The following is a 23,248-nucleotide window of genomic DNA, read 5'->3' on the forward strand; positions in this document are numbered from 1 at the left end:
AATGGCTGGAGTGGGAAAACACAGAGGTAGTTAGGCAGAGGAGGCAGTATAAAGAGACTCACAGCACACTGGTGAAAGCAATAAAGGTATGCAGCAATATTCAAAGGTAGATACTGGAGTAGGCTAAAGCAGGGGCAAGAAGAGCAAAGCAGGGGATAATGTCAAACAGGGATAGCAGCTGGATATAAGGAAGCCAAAACCGCAGGGGAAGAAGATCACAGGGATCGTAAGAGAAATAAGGGGCATAAAACAAGGCAGAAGACTTGTTGCTCGTACGAAGAGCAACAAGTGAGGTAGTCCTAAATAGGGAAGGAGGAGTGCAGATTGGCTGCAGCCTTGTGAAACACCATAGGCTGACAGCCCAGAATCAGGGAGCAAAGGGAAAATCCGGCACAGTTTTCCAGATATTGTGACAGTTGCAGAGTCATGGATCTGATCTTTTCCCATCTTTTGGAGGGACATTTATGAATAATACTGAGAGCAAGTTTGATTTTTGGTGGTGTTGCCAGAAGTCTTTAGGGGGTGGTGGCACTTTACCGATAATGTCTTTACGATGTAGTGGGGCAGCACTGGATCACTTACCAACTTCAACAGCAGACTTGAACATGGCGGTTTAATCGGTAGTTAGGAGCTGATTGCTAAGGCTTTTCGAGAAACTAAGTGAGAATAGTAGGGGGAGGAGATGTCTAGGTGAGATACTGGGCAGATTTTGGTAACAGTTACCCAGATGTTTGCTAAAGGCTTAATGTGATGGGGAGAAAATGAACTTAGATCTACAACTCATGCTATCACCCTGGAGGAGAATCCCATTTATTTGCCAATACTACACACACAGCCATAAGATTATTTCCAATATTCAGAAGACATAACGTTTAAGAAGCATATTGGCTAGAATCATGACACAAGCAGTGACGTGCCTCTCACGTGAATTACTTATTTTGATTGATCTCATATACTTTCTCTGAACCTTAATCGTTTATTTTGGTTTTGTTGCTAATAGTGTTTGCTAGGTGATACTTTTATGACATCTTTGCTTTATTGAAACATAAATAGTAACAAAAGTACACACATGTTCTCCTTTGAACTTGAGGAAGTGCGGGGATGCTGAAAATAGTTGTTCCCACCTCCTTATCTATATAATGTATGCATTGCTGTGCAAATAAAGTCACCTTTTAAATCTGCAAGTCGGTTGGGCAACATTTAATTGTAACATGTAGATAAGATTCTTTGGTGATTGGAGCCCACTTGATTCAAGGACCTACTCAAGGCTGTCTTATCACACATGAGGGTCACCCAGCTGGTATTGAATACATAGTATAAACCTACATAATATATATAAAATCAAAACAGATGATCAAAGTGTATCTAAAGCCATTTTTTTTCTGAGGGATAAGGAAGGAATAGAATTACTCTCAGGTTTTTATTGCGGCCTCGAGGGAGATTGATCCTATCCTTCCTCAACAGGATAGAAATTGATGAGTAATCCAAAATTATACAACTGTCACTGGGACAGGAGGTAAGGAAAAATCTTTCAATGTCAACTGTTCTGGTGGAAACTGTCTACAATGGAGTTCCTAAAACACTGGAGAGATTTCCTGTGTTATCTCTGGAACAAGAAGTGAGGGAAAATCTCCTCAGTGTGACAGAGACAGATAAAAAAAAGCCTAATGAGATTTAAGCATCTCCTACTCCAGGGATGTCCAAACTCCAGCCCTCCAGCTGTGGTGAAACTACAAATCCCATGAAGCATCTCTCTCCGGGAGTCATGTCTGTGGCTGTGAGAATCTTGCAAAGCCTCATGGGATTCGTAGTTCCACCACAGCTGGAGGGCCGCATTTTGGACATCCCTGTCCTACTCTATCCAAAACTAATTTTAAACAATTTTGTTTTATATATATATAGTTTACAAGTGTTTAAATAATATGTAGTAGAAGTGGCTAGGAGTGCATAATACAATGTATACAGAATGATGGTGTATAAATTAGCCTATAAAACAAATTTCATGCACAATGCAACTACTGCATCCTATATTACAAAGCCAGGTGCCACCGGTATAGAATGATATCTTGATAGGGCAGATGAATATAACAGACTTAACACTCTCTGATGTGTACTCATGTAGTTCTAACTAAACCGGACTACTCTGACAATTTTTGTTTTTGCAATTTACTTTTGTTATATGCTTTTTGTACTCTAATTACTTATTATAAAAATTATTTGTTGGAGGTGGTCATATGCAGATATGGTTATGTAATATCCTGTGCACTGTATGGTAGTATCTTTATGTTGATGGTCTTTGGATATTCATATTTGATGACATTATTTGATGTGTAATATGCAACATATCTGTACACACAACTGATATTCTATCAATGTCTTTAATAAAATGTCTCAATGTCTCAATAAAAATATCTTTCTGGAAAAGTGCTTAAATAATAAATACAAATATGGTGCAGTGTTTTTAACTTTAATTGCCCCAAAATGCATTAGGCTGCAATCCTACTATTAAATAAAGCATCCATGATCAAAAACAAATTGCCTGATGATTTGGCATATAGGTTTCCTTCTTCTGGTCGGTGTTCTTTAGTATCTGTTGAGTGTTTTTTTTCCAGTTTGTTAATGATCTGTTAATGCTTTTGAACTTTTAAAAAGTCCTGTCTATAGAAACAATGTGAAAGGGATAGATGAAGGTAAGGTAAGTCATGATCAGTGAATCTTGTAGAGAAATGCAAATTTAGTCAATACATAGCTTGTACTGTGCTTGTTTCAATTAGGATGCACCGATACCAATATTAGTATCGGTGCCGATACCGAGAATTTGGGCGAGTACTTGTACCAGGCAACAACGATGAGATTAGGACTGACCATGGCACCAGTCTGTGTAGTAACTGTGAAATTGATGGAATTTCAAAGAACAAAAAAGACTACCATGATATTTTTTGTTTTCTTTTCTCACCATAAAAGTTACCTTGTATACATTATTATTATTGGATAGGAATGGTATTAGCAATCATTTCAATTGCATTATTAATATTGCATGAAGCATTTAAATATTTACTTAATTGAGTAATTTTATATATTTTTACAATATACAATATTCAACCTATATTCCTTATATATTATGTGGTTGTACTTATTGACACATATTAGTATATATTATTAATATGGTGTTTTTTAAAAGTACAAATAATTACATTAGTTGTATTGTTATTGTTGTAATCAGTGAAAGAATGTGAGTTAACCACTGTGTCTTAGTACAAATGACTTCATTCTCAATGTATGTAGAAGAAAATTGAATTGCTGTTCTTGCTCAGACTTTGTCAAGCTATAGATCTCTTAAAGAGACAGTAAGTCTGACACGGTATGTCAAGATATCTGATTAATTCTTAATTTTATGGACTTAGATCAGAGGTCATCTTATGGAATAATATTGGAATTTTAAGGAAAAATCAAAAATTATTCCTAGTCCAACATTAACCTCTTCAGGTAAATTAGAGTGAGGTGATCTAGTTCCCGACGTCTTAATTAAGTTAAGATAAGCTTTCTCCTCCCACATTTTTGGGTGATAAAAGTTAGGAGATGTCAGGGTACCATGCACAGGTGACCCCACACCGCATGCAGGTACCCACGCAAGCAGACCAAATTAGTGTGACCACACTGGATGAGGTTATGCACACAGTTTATTGTTACACAGCAAACAGGAAACTACAAACCCCACCAAGACCCACATGCTAGCACAAGCAGTGAAATGACAAAAACTCAAATAGAACAAAACACACCTACAGCCAGAAGGAACAGCAAATGGGAACAGGGTTAGGAACTGCAAGGCAGGTGTCAGGGTTCAGAACTGCAAAGCTGGTACCAGGGTTCAGAACTGCAAGGCAGGTATCAGGGTTACAGGTAACAGGTTGCAGGGTACAGGGCTCAGGACACAGGACTCAGTCAGGGGAAGGTGACAAGTTTCTGGGTACACAGGAACTGATCAGATACTGAGCCGACGTCCTGACTGCAGGTAGGGCCTAAATACCCTCCCAGGAAGCACCAGGTGATGGGATGATCCCTGGCAGCTGGGAGACACCCGCAGGTGAGCACTGGAGCTGTAGGTTCCAGCACCACCCAGTGGTGGGCTGATACCTGACAGCTCCTGGCTGCCTGGAGACACCTGCAGGTGAGCGCAGGAACTGCAGGTACCGGCTCCAGCGCACCCTGGAGGCACTCTGGATCCTGACAGGAGAAGACTGAAAAGACTGAAAAAAGGAAAGAATATACAGGAGGACGTGCACAGACACAGGAGTGAGAGATCTGGAGTTGATGGACGGGCTGCCAGGGGAAACTGAACCAAATAGAACCTGAACATCCCTTGTCCCTACACTGACACATAGCTGACATCTCTAAAACAAAAGATTTTCAATTTTTGGTAAACAATAGATTTCTATTTATCTGTAGGCAATTGACTAGCCATATATATATCTAACTAAACCATTTGGTCATTGTTTGCATCAGGATTGAATCGGAGTCATTTTATCTGCAGTAAAAATTGTATCCCTTTCAATCTTGGGAGAAATATTTATGGAATCTCCTTGAAGCTGATTTCAGTTTCTAGTTGATGGTTTAGCTGTGATATATACATAAAAATAAAATAACTTAGTGGAAGTTTGTCTTTACCTTAAATAGATTCTTGGCTGATAGCCAGTCCTGTGCATAGTATTATGAGTTAGTTCATGCATAGTAGAAATTTGTTTTGCTGGGACAGGTCACGTGTTGAATCTGCACATTATTTTGTCACATTCTGCTTAGATACTGAGAAGCTACTAATTGCATTCCAGGAGTTACTTAGTTTTGTTTGATTAATATCTGAAATAATATCCTGTGATTTTATATTTTGAATATTATTTTGTACTGATTTCAGTTAATAAATATATAAATGTTTGCACATTATTATTTTTATTTCATCTTCAAGTTAGCGCAAATAAAGAACTCGAGTTATTAGTTGATTTGTGAAAATAAGTTGGGAATCTCCTTAATTACAGATGCTGGCCTGTTTTCAAGAACTGTTTATTTTATCAGAGTGAACATTCTGACAGCTGGTTGGGGATTTGTTTTTAGGATAAAAAAAAATATTTTTTTAAAAATTTTTTTTCCATTTTTCTAAACATCTAAGGTTGTTAATAAATGTAAATTATTTTGGAATTACCAGTTTGATACTATCCTTTTTGGGATTCGGGGAAAGTTATTTTCTGTGACGTTAAAGAGAGACCCAAACAGGTTGATAGATATTTATATATTGTTTACTGTCCCTTTTGCTTTTTTCCCTGCTCTTTAAAAATCTTTTTTTCATGACAAACAGGGCCGCATTTTGAGTAAAAATGCATTTCATACCAACTGGGGCAATTCCTACCTTGATGCAAACAGTTCCCACCACACTTCTTGAAACACCATAATAGTGACCCTGGTCAAAATATTTGTTTTAAATTGTTTCCTACTATTAAAAGCCCTCTGCTTCAAAATCCTCTATGCATGTGAAACGTTTTGAATCCTTATCACCCCCTGGTCTTATAGTGGACCTTTCACTACAAATTCCAATCAGAATGCAGCTCTGCATGCTCATATGAAATCATCTTACATGCATTATTCAAACAAACATTTTTCTCTTTTCCTTACAATTAGCCCTCATTCACACGAGAAAAAGCTGGCACGTACAGCTCCATGCTGTGTGCACGGCCATATCAGGCAGCTCCCGGGAAAGACAGGGTCTGCGTGTGATTAGTACGCAGCCCCTGTCCTTCTTTATGGGAGTACGTGGCCATACGCTGCCCAACGGTCACCCGCCGTGCACGTCCGTGTGGGTGCCCATACTCGTACACTGATAGGATGGATCCTGTCTGCGTCCGAGCCGTATGAATGAGGCCTTACTGTTATTCTACTTCTGGGTTGAGTGAGATTCTACTTCCTGGGAAATCACATCTGTAAATTACTAAATCTCTGGAGATCTCAGGGGTAACATGTTTTTTCCCCCTGAGATGACTTGCACTGTCATATTTTCTAGGAGACAGACCCAGAGTTACAGGAAGTAAAAGGCAATAGATTTATCTGCCCTTAGTGGAAATAGCCACCGTGAGAAGAATGAGGGAGGAAAAGAAAAATAAGGCATGCAAAGAATAAAAAGCCTGTAATTATCTGTAAGTATCTGATTGTGGATTGCCATTATTAAACATTTCTAAAGGTGCTTTTGTTGTCATGTTTAAGATAAGGGAGACGTTATTCTATCACAAAGAATTAGAAACACTCACTCTTCATGATGTATTTCCTTTACCAGCGGTCACTTTGATTTTATTCTTTTTAAATCTTTGTTGTTATAACAATGTTGCTGCTTTGTTACTTTTTGTTTGCAGGTTTAGTTTAGTGTGTATATTTACACTGGTGTCACCTAGTAGTCTGGTTGTGCTCATTGTAGCCATTTGATTGAATTTATTTCATTTGTGTTATTTCCTTGTCTCTTTTCATTCAGTCTCCAGCAGTATCAAAACATGTATTTGAGCTCTGGTGACACCCAGTGGACATAATGCACGTACAACACTGGACTTGTATTCATTTTTTATTTATTATTATTATTAGGGATGCACCGATACCGGTTCCTCAATATCAAGTACCGATATTTTTTTTCAGGCACTCGCCGATACCAAGTACGGAGTACTGGTGCCGTGTGCCCTGATTATCAGGAAGTCGTGTGGCAGATCATGACCCATTGTCCGGCTTCCTGATTGCCTGTGAAGCCGGTGTTCTAGAGAAAGAACATTGGTTTCACTTGCCGAGGCTGCCTGGCTTCCTCACCAATCAGGAAGCCGGGCGGCGAGTCAGGAGGTGCCGATCGGCTTTGTGATAGGTCAGGAAGCCAGGCTACCTAGCAACAAGTGAAGCCAGCTTCCTAGCCAATCAGGAAGCCGGGCGGCACGTCATGACCTGCCTCCAAGCTTCCTGATTGGCTAAGAAGCCGGTGTCACTTGTTGCTAGGCAGGCTGGCTTCCTGCCCAATCAGGAAGCCAGTATAACATACTCACCTGTCCTCCGGGCCATGATCGGCACAGGGATTGACTCACTCCTGCACCGTCATCTGACTCCTCCCCCCTCAGTGGCTTAAGCCGCAAAATCTCAATTGCCCGGTGTTCATGCATGAGGAACACCAGGGCCATCTTTAACGCAGTGCAAAGAGGGCGCTTGCCCCGGGCCCAATCAAGGTTGTGGGGCCCAAAGCATCTGCCCCTTGAGCCCGCTGCGCTGCCCGCAGAAAATTGCCGATCGGATCGCATAGTATAATACGTTATGGCAGCGGCCGCATACGGCAATGCCATAACGTATTGTCCTATGCGATCTTCACGATCGCATCCTAAAGCTCCTCCCCCGGCCCCCGCCCGCATAGCGTGACATGTAAGTGTCACACGGGCTTCACTGGAGGACGTGAGTGAGGCTGTGCGTACGGGTGCCTCACTCACGTCCAGCGCAGTGGCCGTGCAGAACCGGCTCTAAGCGCGCCTAGAGTGAAGGAGTCACATCCTGCAGCCACTATGCAACCTCTGTGCTGCAGCTGTCTCCAGGCTCTCTCCACTCACAGAGACATCTGTGGGCTGTCCATTGAGGGACACCCGCCGAGGAGTCTCCCATCACCCACACTGTCTGTGAGGCACCAAGACCAGACAGTACTCGAGGGCACATGGACTGTGTGCGGTTCTCCCGGCCTCAGCGGCTCTCTTCTCATCAGCCAACCTACTCTGCTGTCTCTTCCTGCAGTCAGGAGGCCTGGGATCTCCGGGGACAGAGAACAGGGTAAGTCAATATTTGACTGAATGTGCTAAGTACTGAGCTGGGGGGGGGGGGGGTGCATATATGTGTGTTATGCTGACCAGCATGTATGCTAAGTTCACAATCTTTTACTGTAAATGCTAAGTACACGTTCTTTTTACTGTATATTCTAAGTACTGAGCTCTGTGGGTGTACACATATATATGTGCTATGCAGTGGCGTCACAAGGGGTGTGCGGCCCGGGTGACACCAAAATGACTGACAGTCATTTTGGTGTCACCCCTCTCTGAAAAGTCGGGTGCTCGGTCATAGACCGAACGCCCGACAGTATCAGGCGAGCGGAGGGGACCCGGCGGAATACCTTATCCCGCCGAGTGACTGACCTCTCCTCTCTGCCGGCATGCGCAGTGACGTCTCGGCGGGGTGACACCCGGTTACCGCTCCGGGTGTCACCCAGCCTCGGGACGCCCGATTCCCGCCGTAATGATTATATAACAAAGCATCACATGTAAAGCTGGCCGTACACCTTACAACCATCGCACGACTTTCGTTGTGCAATGGTTGTAAGGTAATTAAAATCTTGTATGATCTGCCCATCTTGGACAGGCAGATCGTACTTGCAATCATCGCAAGCCTGCTCCTCAGACGGGCTTCCGATGAAAAATCATGTTATTCACATACATATGAAGGACAGAACAGAAATTGAGTGAGCTTTTCAGGGACATATACAATCATGTTGTCATTTTTTACAAAATCAATTCAATCATTTTATTAATTTAATACAAATAAATAATATATTTTTAGAAATTTATTGGTCTGGAAGTTGTCATTTAGATGCCTACAAAACCCCAGCTTTCCTTCTTTTTTTCTAAATAATTGCCCTTTAGGGGTGTGGCATCCACTGCACAGATCCAGGTCACCTAACTTTGAATTCATTATATTACTTGTGTTTTTGGGGTCCTGATTTCAGTTCTCACCTTGGGCACCATATGCATGGAGTTTTAACAATATGTTCTCTGTTTGTTTTCGCTATGTTCTCAAATGTTGTTAAAGATGATCTCTGGCCGGGGCAATCCCCCAGTAAATTTTACCCACTTCCTCTACCCATTCCACTAATAAAAAAAAAAATGGCCTTATTACTTACCTGAATATGTGGTCACGTAACATGCGTGGCCCAGAGTTATCTTTCTTTTGCACGTAGAGTTAGCGGGTCCTTTTTCAAGTATCACCGTCACTTTCTAGTTATGTAGATGGTTCCCATTGGCTGAAAAAAGATTCCATCAGTGGGATCATCTCTGATGATGATGATCTACTGTGTGATATACTGTATAGGCCAGTGATGGCGAACCTTTTTGAACCCGAGTGCCCAAACTGCGACACAAAATAAATGTATTTATCTCAGAATGCCAGCACTAAAAATAAGTTTAGTATTGCAGTTTGGGCACTCGGGTTTAAGAAACGTTCAACATCACTGCCTTAGGCAAAATAGAGAAACCCGCATATTCAAACATTAAGGCCCCATTCACACTGATCCTGCAAAGCCCCCATGAGACCCTGAAGTCTGCCAGATCTGTGGTGGGCTTTGCAGGCGGCAGAGCACCCTACGGATCCTGCAAAGCTCCCCACATAACCTGCAGAGACCCCCTGAGAACCTGTAGTCTGCCGGATCTCAGTGGCGCTGTGCAGGATCTGTGGTGGGCTTTGCAGGATCTGTGGGGGGTTTTGCAGGCTCCAAAGCCCCCCACAGATCATGCACAGCTCCCCTGAGATCTGGCACAGCCCCCCACAGATCCTGCAGAGACCCCGCAGTCTGCCGGATCTCAGGGGGGCTTTGCAGGATCTGGGGGGGGTTTGCAGGCTGCTAAGGCTGGACAATATTTTTTGGATCCATCCCAGCTGCAGCGTGGCTCTGCTCTGTCAGCATATAGCAGGCAATATTGCATGGGGGCGTGGTGGGGGGCCCAAGAAAATGTTTGCCCGGGGTCCAATCAATATTAAAGACGGCCCTGAGGAACACGTTGGGCAAGTCTCACTACACCTCCTCGCTGAACCTCTCTGATGCAGGTGACACTGCTGACAGGCACTCCGCACATCCCTGCTTGCAGTGTCATTGATCAAGCTCCCGAGACAAATGAACTGACTGCTGCAGCTGATCGTCCTACCAAGCTGCTGAACCGCAAGTATAGTAACCTTACCTCTGCATTAGGTTGTCTGCCAAGCTGTCTCCAATAGCAACGTACTGCTGCACCTGTTTGTCTGCAAAGCTCTCTCCAATAGCAACGTACTGCTGCATCTGTTTATTTGCCAAGCTGTCTCCACTAGCAACCATACTGCTGCATCCAATTGTTCATCAAGCTGTCTTCAATAGCAACCGTGGTGATACCGGCTGCTGAACCGCAAGTACTTTTTCCTGATCTTTTTCAAACGTTATCATAGACTTATGCTTTTCCTTTGCTGGAAGTGAGGAAACTTCTGCAACTTAGATATATATATCCTTTTGCTCCTATTACTTATGTGCCATCAGGGGCATCCCGAGGGATGTCATCGTGCATGAGCGGTCATCTAATTGACGCCTGCTGGCGGCCATCTTGGTGATGGTTGCCGGCAGAGAGAGGAGGGGACGTTCACTTGGCGGGATGAGATATGCCGCTGGGTCCCCTCTCTCGGTCCATGACCGAGTGCCCGACTATTTAGAGAAGGTGACACCAAAATGACTGTCAGTCAATCTGGTGTCACCCCTCCAATGGTGTCACCTAGGTGCGGGCCGCACCCCCCGCAACCCGCTTGTAACGCCATTACCTTATTGCTGAACTGATTGTACACACATATCTGATTCCAATGCTCCTTAATTAAAAGGGAACTCTGAGGCAACACTTGTCTGTAGCTGTGATCCATACTGAACCAGTCCGGAAGCGTTATAGCCAGGACACAAGTCATGATGTGCTGTCTGGCTTCCTGATTGGTTAGGAAGCCAGGCTGCTTATCAACTAATCAAGCTGGCTTTCTAGCCAAGCAGAAATCCAGGCGGCATGTCATGACCCATCTTCCGGCTTCCTGATTGGTTAGGAAGCCAGGCTGCTTACCAACAAGTCAAGCTGGGTGGCATGTCATGACCTACCTCCTGGCTTCCTGATTGGCTAGGAAGCTGGCTTTGCTTGTTCCTAGGCAGCCTGGCTTCCTGACCAATCAGTAAGCCAGGAGGGCAGTCATTACCTGCCACCCAGCTTTCTGAATAGAAAAGAAGCTGGCTCCATGCTCCCTCGGCACTTGTGGTCACAGGGAGATCTCCCTCTGCCCAGAAGTTCCAGTATTGGGGGTAAGTTTCGGAGCATTTGTATGAGTACTCAACCAAACACTCGGTATTTGGTAGACATGTGCGATTCGTTTCGTTCCGGATCTAAATTCGGACGAAATTTCAGGAATTCATAGATTTGGATGTGTCTGAATTCCGAATTACAGAAATAGCGAATGCAAACGAATCCGAATTTCCGATTCCAAAATTCATTAGCGGTAGTCTGGACAAAATTTCCTTTGTTGGACGAAATTTTGTTGCAGCAAAGTGACATTTGGAGAAAAAAACATTTTTTTTTAGTCTGTAGAAGAGGAAAAAAAGTGTGTGGGGTTCCCTACAAAATCCATACCAGGCCCTTTAGGTCTGGTAGGAATTTTAAGGGGAACCCCAGCCCCAAAAAATGGGAAATAAATATTCTTACCAGACCCTTGATCCGAGCACTGGCAGGAAAGTGGAGGGACGATCGAGCGCCTTACTAGGCCACGTGCCCTCGGCATTGGGAGGGTGTGCCCATGCCGACAGGGACAAGGGCCTCTTCCCCACAACCCTGACCCGGTGGATGTGGGGGTCTGCGGGCAAGGGGGCTTTATTGCATTGGGGTACCCCTTTAATTAATTTTATTTTTTTTTAAAATGGCTCCAACTAAGTAATCCAGCGTCAGTCATGATGCACGATGCCCGCCGACCTGCCGCAATAAAAAAAAGTCCCTCCGCACAACGACCGTCCAAACCTTCGGACGGTCGTCGTGCGGCGGGACTTTTTTTTATTGCGGCGGGGGGCGGGCGTTGTTTTTTTTTTTTTTTTTTTTTTTTTTTTTTTTTTTTTTTTTTTTTTTTTTTTTTTTTTTTTTTTTTTTTTTTTTTTTTTTTTTTTTTTTTTTTTTTTTTTTTTTTTTTTATAATGTCCTTTTGCTGCAACAAAATTTTGTCCAACAAACAAAATTTTGTCCGGACTACCGCTAACAAATTTTGTCTGAATCTCGAAAACAAATCGAATTTCAGACCCGAAAAACTAAATAACCTAAAATCCGAATCGGAACGAAACAATTTTTTTTCCAGTGCACATGTATAGTATTTGGCACTGATACTAATACTAGCATTGGTATCGATGCATCGCTAATTATTATAATTTACTATTTTTCTCATCTCATAGTTTTGTTTTACCTTTTGTTAGACATACAGTTTTTAATGATCGCAGGTTTTCACTATTTTGTATTGTCCATTTTTTACTCTCATAACACATCTTTAACATTGTTACATACTATTAACACTTTATTTACATTTTGAGGTTCACCTCATATGGTATTTGTATTGTAATAGGTGCTAGCATCAGGAAAGTTAATACCACTGCGACCTCCTGTACCTGATCACTAAGCTGGCTCCCATGTGGTCCGACTCCGCTGACACCTGGTCTGTTTACCAGCCTTGCGATTGGCTTCACCTCACTCTGGTTTCCTGATGCCTGTAGCATGCCATTACCTTGTCCACACTTCCAATGTAAAGCCCCTAAGCAGGGGCTGATAAAGAGGCATTGCCCCGAAAAGGTGTTGGTGGAGGTGCTTCATTTTCCAGGGCACAATTCTGGGCCCCTTGACATCTATCCACCATGTACTGCCTCTCCCCAAAATGTACCCATTGTCTCTTCTGGAAGTGTTCATCTGCCCTCCTATCCAATACTCATTCTGGCTGCCTAGTGAGAGTGCACAGAGCAAGTATTGCTGTGAACAGGTACCCCACCGGAAGAGGTTTTCCCTTGATTAATGCCCTGATCCAAGTTAACATTTGCAAAGGTGACTATTATCATTCTATTAATTAAAAGACGTTATATCTGTATTATCCAGTGCTTTACTCTTCTCGTTTTGGTTTCTGTGTAGCCATCTGATCCTGTAGTGGACTGTTAGTGACACATTCTTGTCTATAATGAAAGGTTCAAACTGCCACCCTGGCAGTGCCATCCAGTAAGGTGATAGTTTGTCATATGCTTCCAGATATACTGATGCAAAGTGAGAACACTGTCTATTTTAGACTCTCCACCTCTTTGTGTTGTATGGCTATAACCTCTAATCTTCCTGGTATGATGGCCAGTAGACTGTTGTAGAAAGAGCATATATGAGTTGGCCTAGGGATGAAGGATTTAGACATCCGGTACTGGTAAGATCATAAACTCTTTATGTATCAAACAGAATAGTCATATCATTTAAATGCAGGGCAGTGGTTCACATTTTCTACATTAATCAGAGCATGGGCAGGTGTACTTCAGTCAGTCTTCTGGATCTTTTTAGCAGGAGTAGATGGTTCTATAGAAATATATAAGGTAAAAGAATGATCCTCCAGTTTAACCAACCCACACTTAGGAGTCTATTTATAAGCAATTAGGAGAGTCATTCAGCCTGCAAATCTCTGTGAATGTTCATTCTGTGCGAATAGAGCCAAAACTAACGTTCTTTTCAGGTCGAATGTAACATCTGGAAAATACTGCATTATGACCACTAGATGGAGCTGAGGAGCATAGAAAATAAATACTTATTTCCTAGGTTCCTAAGCTCTATCTAGTGGCCATAGTGTGGTCATTTCCTGAATGTTACTTTTGACTTGAAAAGAAAATATACTAAGAACGTTTGTTTTACTAATATTCGTACAGAATGAACGTTCACATAGATTTCCTGGCCAAATGGCTCTGCAAATTATTTATAAAAAGACCTCTGAAAGTCTTTGTAACCCTAATCACTAAAGGCTCATAGAAATGTTACATTAAAGTAGTTGAAGTAATTTCAAAAGTCATATACAATAATTTTACATCTGCAGCTTTTATTGATATTGTCAGGGAAGCAAGAAACCAGGCAGAAACTTAAAGTGCAGGTGAAAAATAAAAGGAGTTTATTGAAAATAACAATCAACAAAAATGGCAAAAACAAATGAATGAGAAAGTCCAGGACGCTGTCGGTGCCACGTCAGAGGTCAGATGCCAAAGCGGGTAGTCAGCCAAAACAGGTCAGGGAACATTGAAAGCAGAATGAATGGAAACAATAGTCGGAGTCAGGAACCAGGTGATCAGTCAGCCAGAGTCATGCACGGAGAACATGAACAGCAGCAGACCACTTGAAATAACTGAACACATGCAAGGTCAGAGACTGAATGGACAAGCTGATGGCTAAATAGTGAACTGGAGTGAGCAAAAATTACATTTATAAACATTTTATTGATATTTATATAGAACTCTAATATATACAGAAGTATGATCTACAGAAGTCTGATATAAAGTTCGAATTAGAACCGAACACGGGGGTATTCGGCTCATCCCTAATAAAGAGCACCTGAGTGTGTCACATTACCAACCAGCATGGCAGTCGGTGTTTTTTTGGGACCTTGGAAAGTCATAGTGTCATCACTTCATTGAGTTATTATTAATACTATTATTATTATGATTATTATTATAATACCTGAAATGATAAAAGGTACTCCATTGTATGTGGTGACATCAGAGTGCAATGGACAGATGGAGCTCCAAAAAGAAGCAGCTTTGGGGGACCGGTCGCATGGAGGGGAGGAGCCAGGGATTAGGTAAGGTACCCAAGATAAAAACAAGCATTTGACCCTTGCACTGCAAGGGTAGTTTTGTAATTTCCCTGAAGTTCATCTTTAATGTTACCTAAACAGATTTATTTTCAGGGTGTGTTTGAATGCAGTGTCAAACACTTCAAAAACAGCATTCTAAAGAGCACCAGTTTGTTTAAAATAGAGGCATGTATGCTAAAATCTTACTATCCTAATAAACAATATTACATTTATAAAAACTAAGCTTTTGTGTGGCAGGAGTTGCACTTGAAACCCTCTATATTTACCAAGCAGGCCACCACAAACATACATGTTTATGCAAGCTCTGTGTAGATAGCCTGCTTCATGGAAATTGAATGCGAGACTCCCGTACTGCAAGACAAGTGTGCTAAGCAATTAACCACCTTGCCGCTAGTCATATGTCCTTTATATCAATATTATGGAATGGTGCCAACAACAGAGTCTGAAATGGCCTGACAGTATTTGGTATGAAAACGTAAGTTTAGGGCCCCATTCACACTAAGCGACACTTACCTCGAGCGGATCCGCGCGGCCGGGTATAGTGTGATACCTCCACAGTCGGGCTGCATGCAAAAATATAAAAATTGCGCGACTTCCGCGAGAAAAAGGATCCCGCACAAGAGACGAGCGATGAGCGACATGGAGCTGTTCAATAGAACAGCACCATTGAAAATCATTGGACGGCGACTTCTCGCGATATTGCGCGGCAAATTTGCGTGCTATAGCGGTGGAAAGCTCGTGATTAAACGCCCAGTGTGAATGGGCACTAAGTCGACTCAAAACAAATGTGTAATGGTATTGGAGGGACGCTGGTGATATAACAAACCCAATGGCTTAATAATCCAGAGAAGTAACTGGTATATATGGAAGTTATACTCCATACTCCATAAAACCAAAGATTTTTAGGGAACCACAATAAAAATTATACAGTTCAAACTGTGGTCCTTAAATCATAGTGATGGCACTTCAATGAACAACTTTGTTCCCATGGAGTATGGAGAAATGGATTAACTGGTTATAACTGTATTAGATGGCATGACAGCACTTGTTTGCTTTATCGTATGGTTTGGAAACAAAACTTGGAACTCCAGCAATGGTATATTTTCACAATTGTCTCCAGGAAGATCTGATTGGGTATTCAGTCCACCAATGTCAACCAACATAACTTGTTTTACCATATTTCCTTCAAAGAAGAATTATGGTCTAAATGGAAAAGCAGATAATTGTTTTAATATGAAATGATGACAAAACATTCACCCAATTAACATAAACCTGTACTAAATCCTTTTAATACTAAATGCCCTGCCTTTTCCTTTCAGCCTAATGTATTTTGACTTCATGGCTAAGGCTGGTCATACACCTGTCAATTTTTTTGGTTCAACCCACATAAACGAACTAAAAAAATGTTGATCGAGGAATCCCGCTGTTAACATTGTATTTGAGAATGCCCAATCATAGCGGGCAGCGTATTGGCTGCCGCCTCTGATCGATCGAACATTTTCCAGCCGACTCCTTCAATCAGCCGATCGAGGAATGCCGACTGAAAGGGAGTCGACAGCTCCACACACTGTGCAAATTTCGGCCAATACATTAAAAACCATCCGAAATTCGACCAGTGTATGGGCACCTTAAGCCCTGATAACTTGGCGTAGGTGGCAGGAAGGTCGGTTGGATGTCTCAATGCTTTAAGCAACCTTTCCCGCACATGGAAAAAGTGGATACAAAGTAGGGTATCTCTTGGTACACCATCCGGCAAGTGCGAGGGCTTAGGTAGACGGTGGATGCGATCAATAGTCAGGTCTGTTGGAGAGACATCTGGCAGAACTGCCTTCATAAAGGCCTGCACAAAGGTGGATAGGTCGTCAAGGTGGACAGACTCAGGTATACCTCTTATTTTTATATTGTTGCGGCATGACCTATCTTCTAGGTCCGCCACCTTTGTTTGCAGCCAAGTTATGTCATCTTCCCTTTCGTTATGCGCGTCCACCAATTCGTTGAAAGTGTCTGCAAAGTCCCCCATTTTATCTTCAATGTGAGCGACCCTCTCACCCACCTCATGCAGGTCAGATGTAAACTGGTGCACTAGAGCTTGCATATCAGTGTTAAGTGAACTCCTCAGGGACACGGGCATATCTTAAAGGGTGGTGTCTGAAAGGGGCTGGTTGGCTGTGGGGTAATTCTCAATGGGAGCCAATAGTTCCCTCGTGTCATCCAGAGTGTGGTTAGAACGGCTCACCTCCTCCACCAGGCCCGAAAGCCGGGTCCTCAATTTTGCAGGGCTCAGCACGGCTGGGGAGGCAGACGGCCGTTGTTTCACCAGAGAGGAGCGACTCTGGGTGTTCTCTTTCCCGCCGCCCTGTGAATAGCGCGAGAATCCCTCAGAGCCCTGAGAGGGAGAGATGGAGGGAGGAGCAGCGCCGCCGCCGCCATCTTGCACGCCCCGAGGCTGAGGCCGCTGGAAGAAGCCCGTTACCTTGCGGGGTCTGGAACCGTTCCTGTGTTTGCGGGACATGACCGGGGGTGAGTCGGGGTACCGGCAACTACGGTGAGGACCGGTATTGTGCCCTCTTGTCCCTGTGGAAGTAGCCTGGGCCTGTGGGTGCACGGAGCTCCGGGTCTATGCTACCATCTTGCACGCCAGTCGGCCATGCCCCCAAGCCCTGATAACTAAATGATGGAAGTTGGTTGGACACAGTGCTCAGAGAACTTTCTAGTTACAAAATGAAAATGAATCAGAGAATTGCACACTTGAGGGTTTTAATAGCAAGCGTGTTGTGGTGTATTGTCTTAATTCAAATCAGATGTCTTTTATAATTCCTTCTCCTGGGTTTAGAGGCAGTAAAGTGAACAAGTGAATAGTGCATAAGTCTAAAAACCCTAGTGCTACCTCTGCCTATGACCATCCCGGAAAATTATCCATCAAAAGGAATATTTTGCAGGTAACATTGATGTTCTAAAGCTAGGAAGACATATTTTAATTGGATAGTATAATCTCTGTACAATCTTTGATAGATTTGAAAGCAGCTACTGCAATGCAAGGGTCTACCTAAACCATTCAATTATATTCAATCTGGTGGTCCTTTGCATTAAATGAATGTTGGTAAATCAAAAACAATCTGATTGAATTGTTTGTGGACAACTTCAGGAAACATGCCCACTAGGACAAAGCAACAGGTTCACTGAATTGAACTACTGACACCCTGAGTTGTATACAATCACCTTTCCCACACCCCCTGCACCCAGTAGCTGCTAGTGCTCCATTCACCTACCACTAAGGAAGTAACAAAACTGCTACTTCTGGGTATGGGGAGCACAAGACTAATTTTCTTGCCTTTCCTGATGCAGCACTCAGCAGTCAATCTCAGCATTGGATCATTTCTACTGTGTGCCCTCAACTGGATTGAATTCATGGGCCCCTTACTAGTTTGATGGACTCATGTATAAGAATCAATGTACACAGAGATTTGGCTTTTTACTTCTGATGTGCTTTGTGAAATATTTCTACAGTATTTGGGATGCAGTGTTTTAATTTTGAACTGCATCTTAGGCAGCTGTCCTCTCCTTACCACGTACTCATACAAAGGTATCAGGACAAGGATACCAGGTACAGGGAGTGTGTGGACATAATGTGTATGATCACTTAATAATCTTACAGGGCACCTTTCTTGAAAGCAATACAAAGGTTGCCAATGGTGATCACCTTCCCCAAAAAAGTCGTACAGGGTTATTCACAAAAGGGTGAAGAGTTTGGAGAAGTGAACAATCTAGGACAACATAGCTGATTTGGAAACATTCTCCAATTCAGCTCACTTTCCAGTTCAGCTATGTTGTCCTAGATTGTTCACTTCTCCGGCCTTCTCCAAACTCTTCACCCTTTTGTGAATAACCCTGTAAAAGTGTGCAAAGCTAAAACTGAACAGCAGACACCACATGAATACTCATTTTGCTTGGCTGCAAACACAAACATGCACAGACTTAGTCCTGTTGCTGGCTGCCATATGATTCGTCCTCCACTCCACAATCAATCACAGTCCAAGAAGAAAGTAGACGCTCCCCAGAGTTAAAAGTCACAGGGGTAGGGGGGATTTATTAAACTGGAGCAGAGAGAATCTGGAGCAGTTACCTATGGCAACCTATCAGCATCTCTCTTCAGTTTGCTTAGGTATGATTTGAAAATGAGAGAGAAGCTGATTGGCTGCAGTGCAAATCTGCTCCAGATTTGATAAATCCCCCTCATAATCTGTGTTTATTGGTGGATCTGGTGTACAGACCAGCTAAGCTCCTATTCTCAGGTGTTACTCTCATAATGAGCTCATTACAAAACATGCGAGAGAGAGCAGCTCAGGTGGTCTGCTGTGCATCGGATCCATTCATAATAAACACAGAATGCGGCTTTTTAATCTAGAGAGTGGCTACTTTCTTCTTAGACTGTGATTAGTAAATAAAGCACAGATCGTAGAAGCTAGTAGAAGCTAGCCGTGTATGAGGCGCGCCCTCTGCTGCTCACACGGGGAACATACAGGCACCGGTCACTTGTTCTCGCGGGATAAGTCGTATTCAACAGTGGAATCAGGGAAGCCTCGCGAGATGTCTCAGGTTGCCTAGAAACGGAGGAAGCCGAAGAGGACGCAGAGGCGAAAGCAGCACCTGGGAGCCCCTGTGTCGAGCTAGAGAATGTGTGGCCAGGACTCGGGTGAGACATACCAGGGGACACGAGTCTCTACTCTCTTCTATCCACATTTATATATAAATATACATGTATCGTAATGTAAAGGGCACCTGTCTGTCCTCTTCTCTTATCAGTCACAAAGTATCATGTCTGTCATACAGATGGCACACTGATCGTGCTATCCTCACTATGCCACAGGAGTCAGGGCTATGCTCACTCCTCCAGCTTTCACATGGCAGCGATGGTTCCTGCCGATTGGCTACTCAGGACGGTGGAGATCGCAGTGAACGTACAGGACACTTACTGCGGTTGCTGCAAAGTGAACCTGGCACTTTATTAATGTGGGTCACTATTAAAAGCCCAACTCCAGGATAATTGTTTCATTTAAAAAATCAGCAAGTTCAAGCAGAACTCTGGGTAAAATCTACATTCAAAAATAATAAAGTTATACTCACTCGATCCTCCAAGCCAGCGTGCTCTCAGACCGGCCCCTGAAGCCTCTCCGCTGCAGCGATGGTATGTCCCTCGGCGTCTTCACGTCCTGTACACTGTATATTGAGTGTGATGTCACACAGGACCTTAGAGCGCTGCAGCGGAGGGGGAGCGAGGCAGAATGGACCAATCTAAGAGCAAGCCGGCTCAGAGGATCAGGTGAATATAACTTTGTTAATTTTTAACCTAGTCCTTAGACAAAAATGGGCATTCAACCTTTGCATTGCAGGGGTAGCCCCACTGCAAGGGTTAAGAAGAAAATTCTGCTTCAAAAATGCAGCTCTGGCTGCAATACTCCGCTGCTCTCTGGCAGTGTTTCCTACAGGCATTCCTTTCTGCCGCACAATGTCTTTAGTCTTCTAAGTTCAGTGTTGCCCAGCATTATTTAACCTGAAAGAATCAAGACATACTTTCAGTGCAGGTCATCTTGTGCCCATTCACCCCTCCCTCCCCTCGCCATGCTGCCCTGCACCCACACTGTAATGATGCAAAGAGCAGCACTGACAGCATCACATGAGTGTAGCTCTGTATATCTTGAGGGCCGCCAACCGCCGCAGAAGATCAAGGGAGGAAACAGAGACTGAATATGATATGATCAACCTAAAGACATCTGGAGGGTAGGCTGGCCATACACTTAGGCTAGGTTCACATTGCGCGATTTGCAAATCGCACGTTTGTCGCGCGATTTTCATTTTGCGCGATATCGCGCAAATGCTTGCATTGAGCAAGCGAGAATCGCGGCAAAATCCGCTCCAAAAAGGGTCCTGCTGTAGCGACACACGACCCGCGACAGCAGGACCCTTTGCCCCATTGAGATGCATTGAAGAGCGATATCGCGCGGTAAATAGCCGCGATATCGCGGGAATTACCGCGTGATAAATCGCTCAATGTGAACGGGGCCTTAGGGAGCTATTCACTAAAGAGCCGAAGGATCCAGCCCGTACAGCAGACGAAGGCTTTACAATAGCCCCTACAGCAGACGAAGGCGGCCGAGCCGAAGGCACATCCTTCGGCTTGAAGGCCGCCCATTCTCCACGCAAATGACAGCTGGGCGGAGCCAGCCGTGATCCTACAGCTCGCTCCGCCCAATTGTAATAACAGATCAGCGTCCCCAAATGACCTGGGGATGCTGATCTGTCATTAAACAATAACAACTGGGCGGATCCGGCTGTGGCCAGTTGTTATTCATTGGCCTGGCCCTGCTAGAAGACTCTAGCAGGATGATGGCCAATAGGAAACAGTTGGGCGGAGCTAGCAGTTACAGCAATTGTTTTTTTAAATGTATTTAATTTTCTTTTCTTTAAAATATTTTTATTTTTTTCTTAAGTTTCCTATTTTTTAATCATTTTTAAAATCATTTTGCAACTTTTTTTTTCACATTCTTTACACTTCCTTTATATTCTGCTTGGTACCTCGGAGGCACCGAGCAGAATAGCGACCCGAATGCCGCTATGAGAATAGGGTGAGCTGCCGGAGCTTCGGCTCAGCTGAACATGCTGACCGAAGGCAGCCGATGTATGGCTGAAATCAGCTGTACAAGCCAGAAGTGAATAGCCGAACAGTGTTTGGCGCACTTCACTGCGGCTGGGTTATTCACTCGGCTGCCTTTGGCAGTTTTGGCCCTTACAGTTTTTACTCATTCAGTCCCACAGGCTGAATGAGAAAAAACACTTGATTCAGTGGATGGGAGAATTCCCCCACTGGACTATTTTATTCTGATGTAGCGCTGTCAGAATTATTAGCCAACAGTGACTGCAACTGATTGGCTCGAGTCACTTTTTTCAGACTGGCTCCAACAAAAAGTTATTACGAAATCGATATTTGTCAAATAGAGAAGTGCTAACTGGGTCACATACTGCTTGAATTTCACCCTACATCTTAACCAACATTGGGGCACAGAGTAAACGCAAGCAGCTACCAGTCAGGCTTTGCAATCACAGGATGTATAGCATGAGGGAGGCTGAGCAGCCACATGAGTTGCATGGTGTCGCTGGCAATAGCGGGCAGTTTTCCGATGCTGATTGCGGGACAACTGGAGCACAGACAGCAGTCACCACTAATGCTATGTACTTATCATAACAGAGTGATTCTGGGGCGAAATTCCACTTTTAAAAAAGCATAACACAATCCCAATGCCAGGGGACAGAGGTGAGTGGGGGATTGGATTGGGGGAGTTCATTTGGGCATGATCTGTATGATCCCCTCACCTCCCAATCCAGATCTCTTCAGATGCAGATTTTGGTTCCGGCATGCTCCTGCTCTCTGAAGCTGACTAGTTGTCAGAGTGTCAGAATAATTGCTGGAGACATTTATTGGTATGCAGGAGCCGGAGGTGTGCCAGGACTTCAATGATGAATATCTCTGCATGGGGGGCATGGATGTGAACGGAATGTACACACATCTCACCCTCCAGGGATTTGAATTGAGGGGACTTTTTGGCTTTTGCACCCTTGCAGTGCTCTAGATGGGAACGCCGGTAAATGCAAACCAGTATCCAATGCATTGTATTGCACCGGCAGCATTTCTCCTGCAGCTTGACAGCCCCCCTAACAAAGTTCAAATAAGACAGAAGGCAGCCATGTTACAAATAGCATTCAGGCTCTGCACTACCCTGTCTTCTAGTTGTGATATGTAAACTGAGCCATACCAGTACAAACCATTGGATGAGTCAGTTGCATGACAGTTATCGAGGGGTGAGAATGTCCTGCCAAGTTCTTGTAAAATAGGGGTAGACAAACCTCAAATCCAGCAACAAAACTACAAATCCCATTTAAAAATTCTGACAGCCACAGGCATGACTTCCAGAGGCAGATGCATGATGGAATTTGTAGCTGGAGGGCCGAAGTTTGCTTACCCCTGTTGTAAAGAAAGACAGTACAGACAGCCATTGGTACAGAGTATTATAGGTCTGAGGCCAGAGCTGGATTTATGCTTAGCTGGAATCGTCCTTTTTTTAGTTACTCCAGTCATTTACTTATGATAATTGTAATGAATTTGATTTTAGTATGTAGTGGTTTGAGACCTTTTCCTCACTTTACTCTTGCCAGTACTGATAAAATAAAGACTGATGCTATGCCTTTTAATAGTTTATTTTATCTATACATCTTGTGATTTCAGCTGGTGTAGGCTAACATATTTCTGATGTGCTTCTAATGCCTGGACAAATGGCTCTTGTTGGAGAAGTGCATGTGGTGCCTAGTGGTAAGGTCTACAGACAGATCTTCGATGCAGAGGTGGGTATAACCAACAACTGGCCTCTTTCTTGCGGGCTCTGTCTGTTCCATCTCCCTGGATCCCCTACTGAGGCGGATCAGAAAATACAGTATGTGACATTCATGATTTTTCCTCCATCTTGAGATTGGAAAAAAACTGACCCATGTAATGACTCTGGTTGGCCGCTGTGAACGGATCTGCATCCACCTT

At 43.6% G+C, this 23,248-nt stretch overlaps 2 protein-coding genes across 2 annotated transcripts in view; both read left to right on the forward strand.

Annotated features, from left to right (window-relative positions):
• Nucleotides 1-15,988, forward strand: part of LOC108793313 (histo-blood group ABO system transferase-like) — a 30,669-nt gene extending 14,681 nt beyond the window's left edge. Inside the window, exon 4 of the mRNA XM_018564225.1 lies at nucleotides 15,984-15,988. Within this exon, the coding sequence (XP_018419727.1) occupies nucleotides 15,984-15,988 (5 nt within the window). The remainder of the gene's footprint in view (nucleotides 1-15,983) is intronic.
• Nucleotides 15,989-19,277: 3,289 nt separating this feature from the next.
• Nucleotides 19,278-23,248, forward strand: part of CCDC180 (coiled-coil domain containing 180) — a 73,181-nt gene continuing 69,210 nt past the window's right edge. Inside the window, exons 1-2 of the mRNA XM_018564226.1 lie at nucleotides 19,278-19,357; nucleotides 22,943-23,058. Of these exons, the coding sequence (XP_018419728.1) occupies nucleotides 22,978-23,058 (81 nt within the window). The 5' untranslated portion in view covers nucleotides 19,278-19,357; nucleotides 22,943-22,977. The remainder of the gene's footprint in view (nucleotides 19,358-22,942; nucleotides 23,059-23,248) is intronic.

The sequence above is a fragment of the Nanorana parkeri genome, unplaced genomic scaffold, assembly GCF_000935625.1.
Source record: "Nanorana parkeri isolate BGI_ZX_2015 unplaced genomic scaffold, ASM93562v1 scaffold738, whole genome shotgun sequence".
Taxonomy (NCBI): domain Eukaryota; kingdom Metazoa; phylum Chordata; class Amphibia; order Anura; family Dicroglossidae; genus Nanorana; species Nanorana parkeri.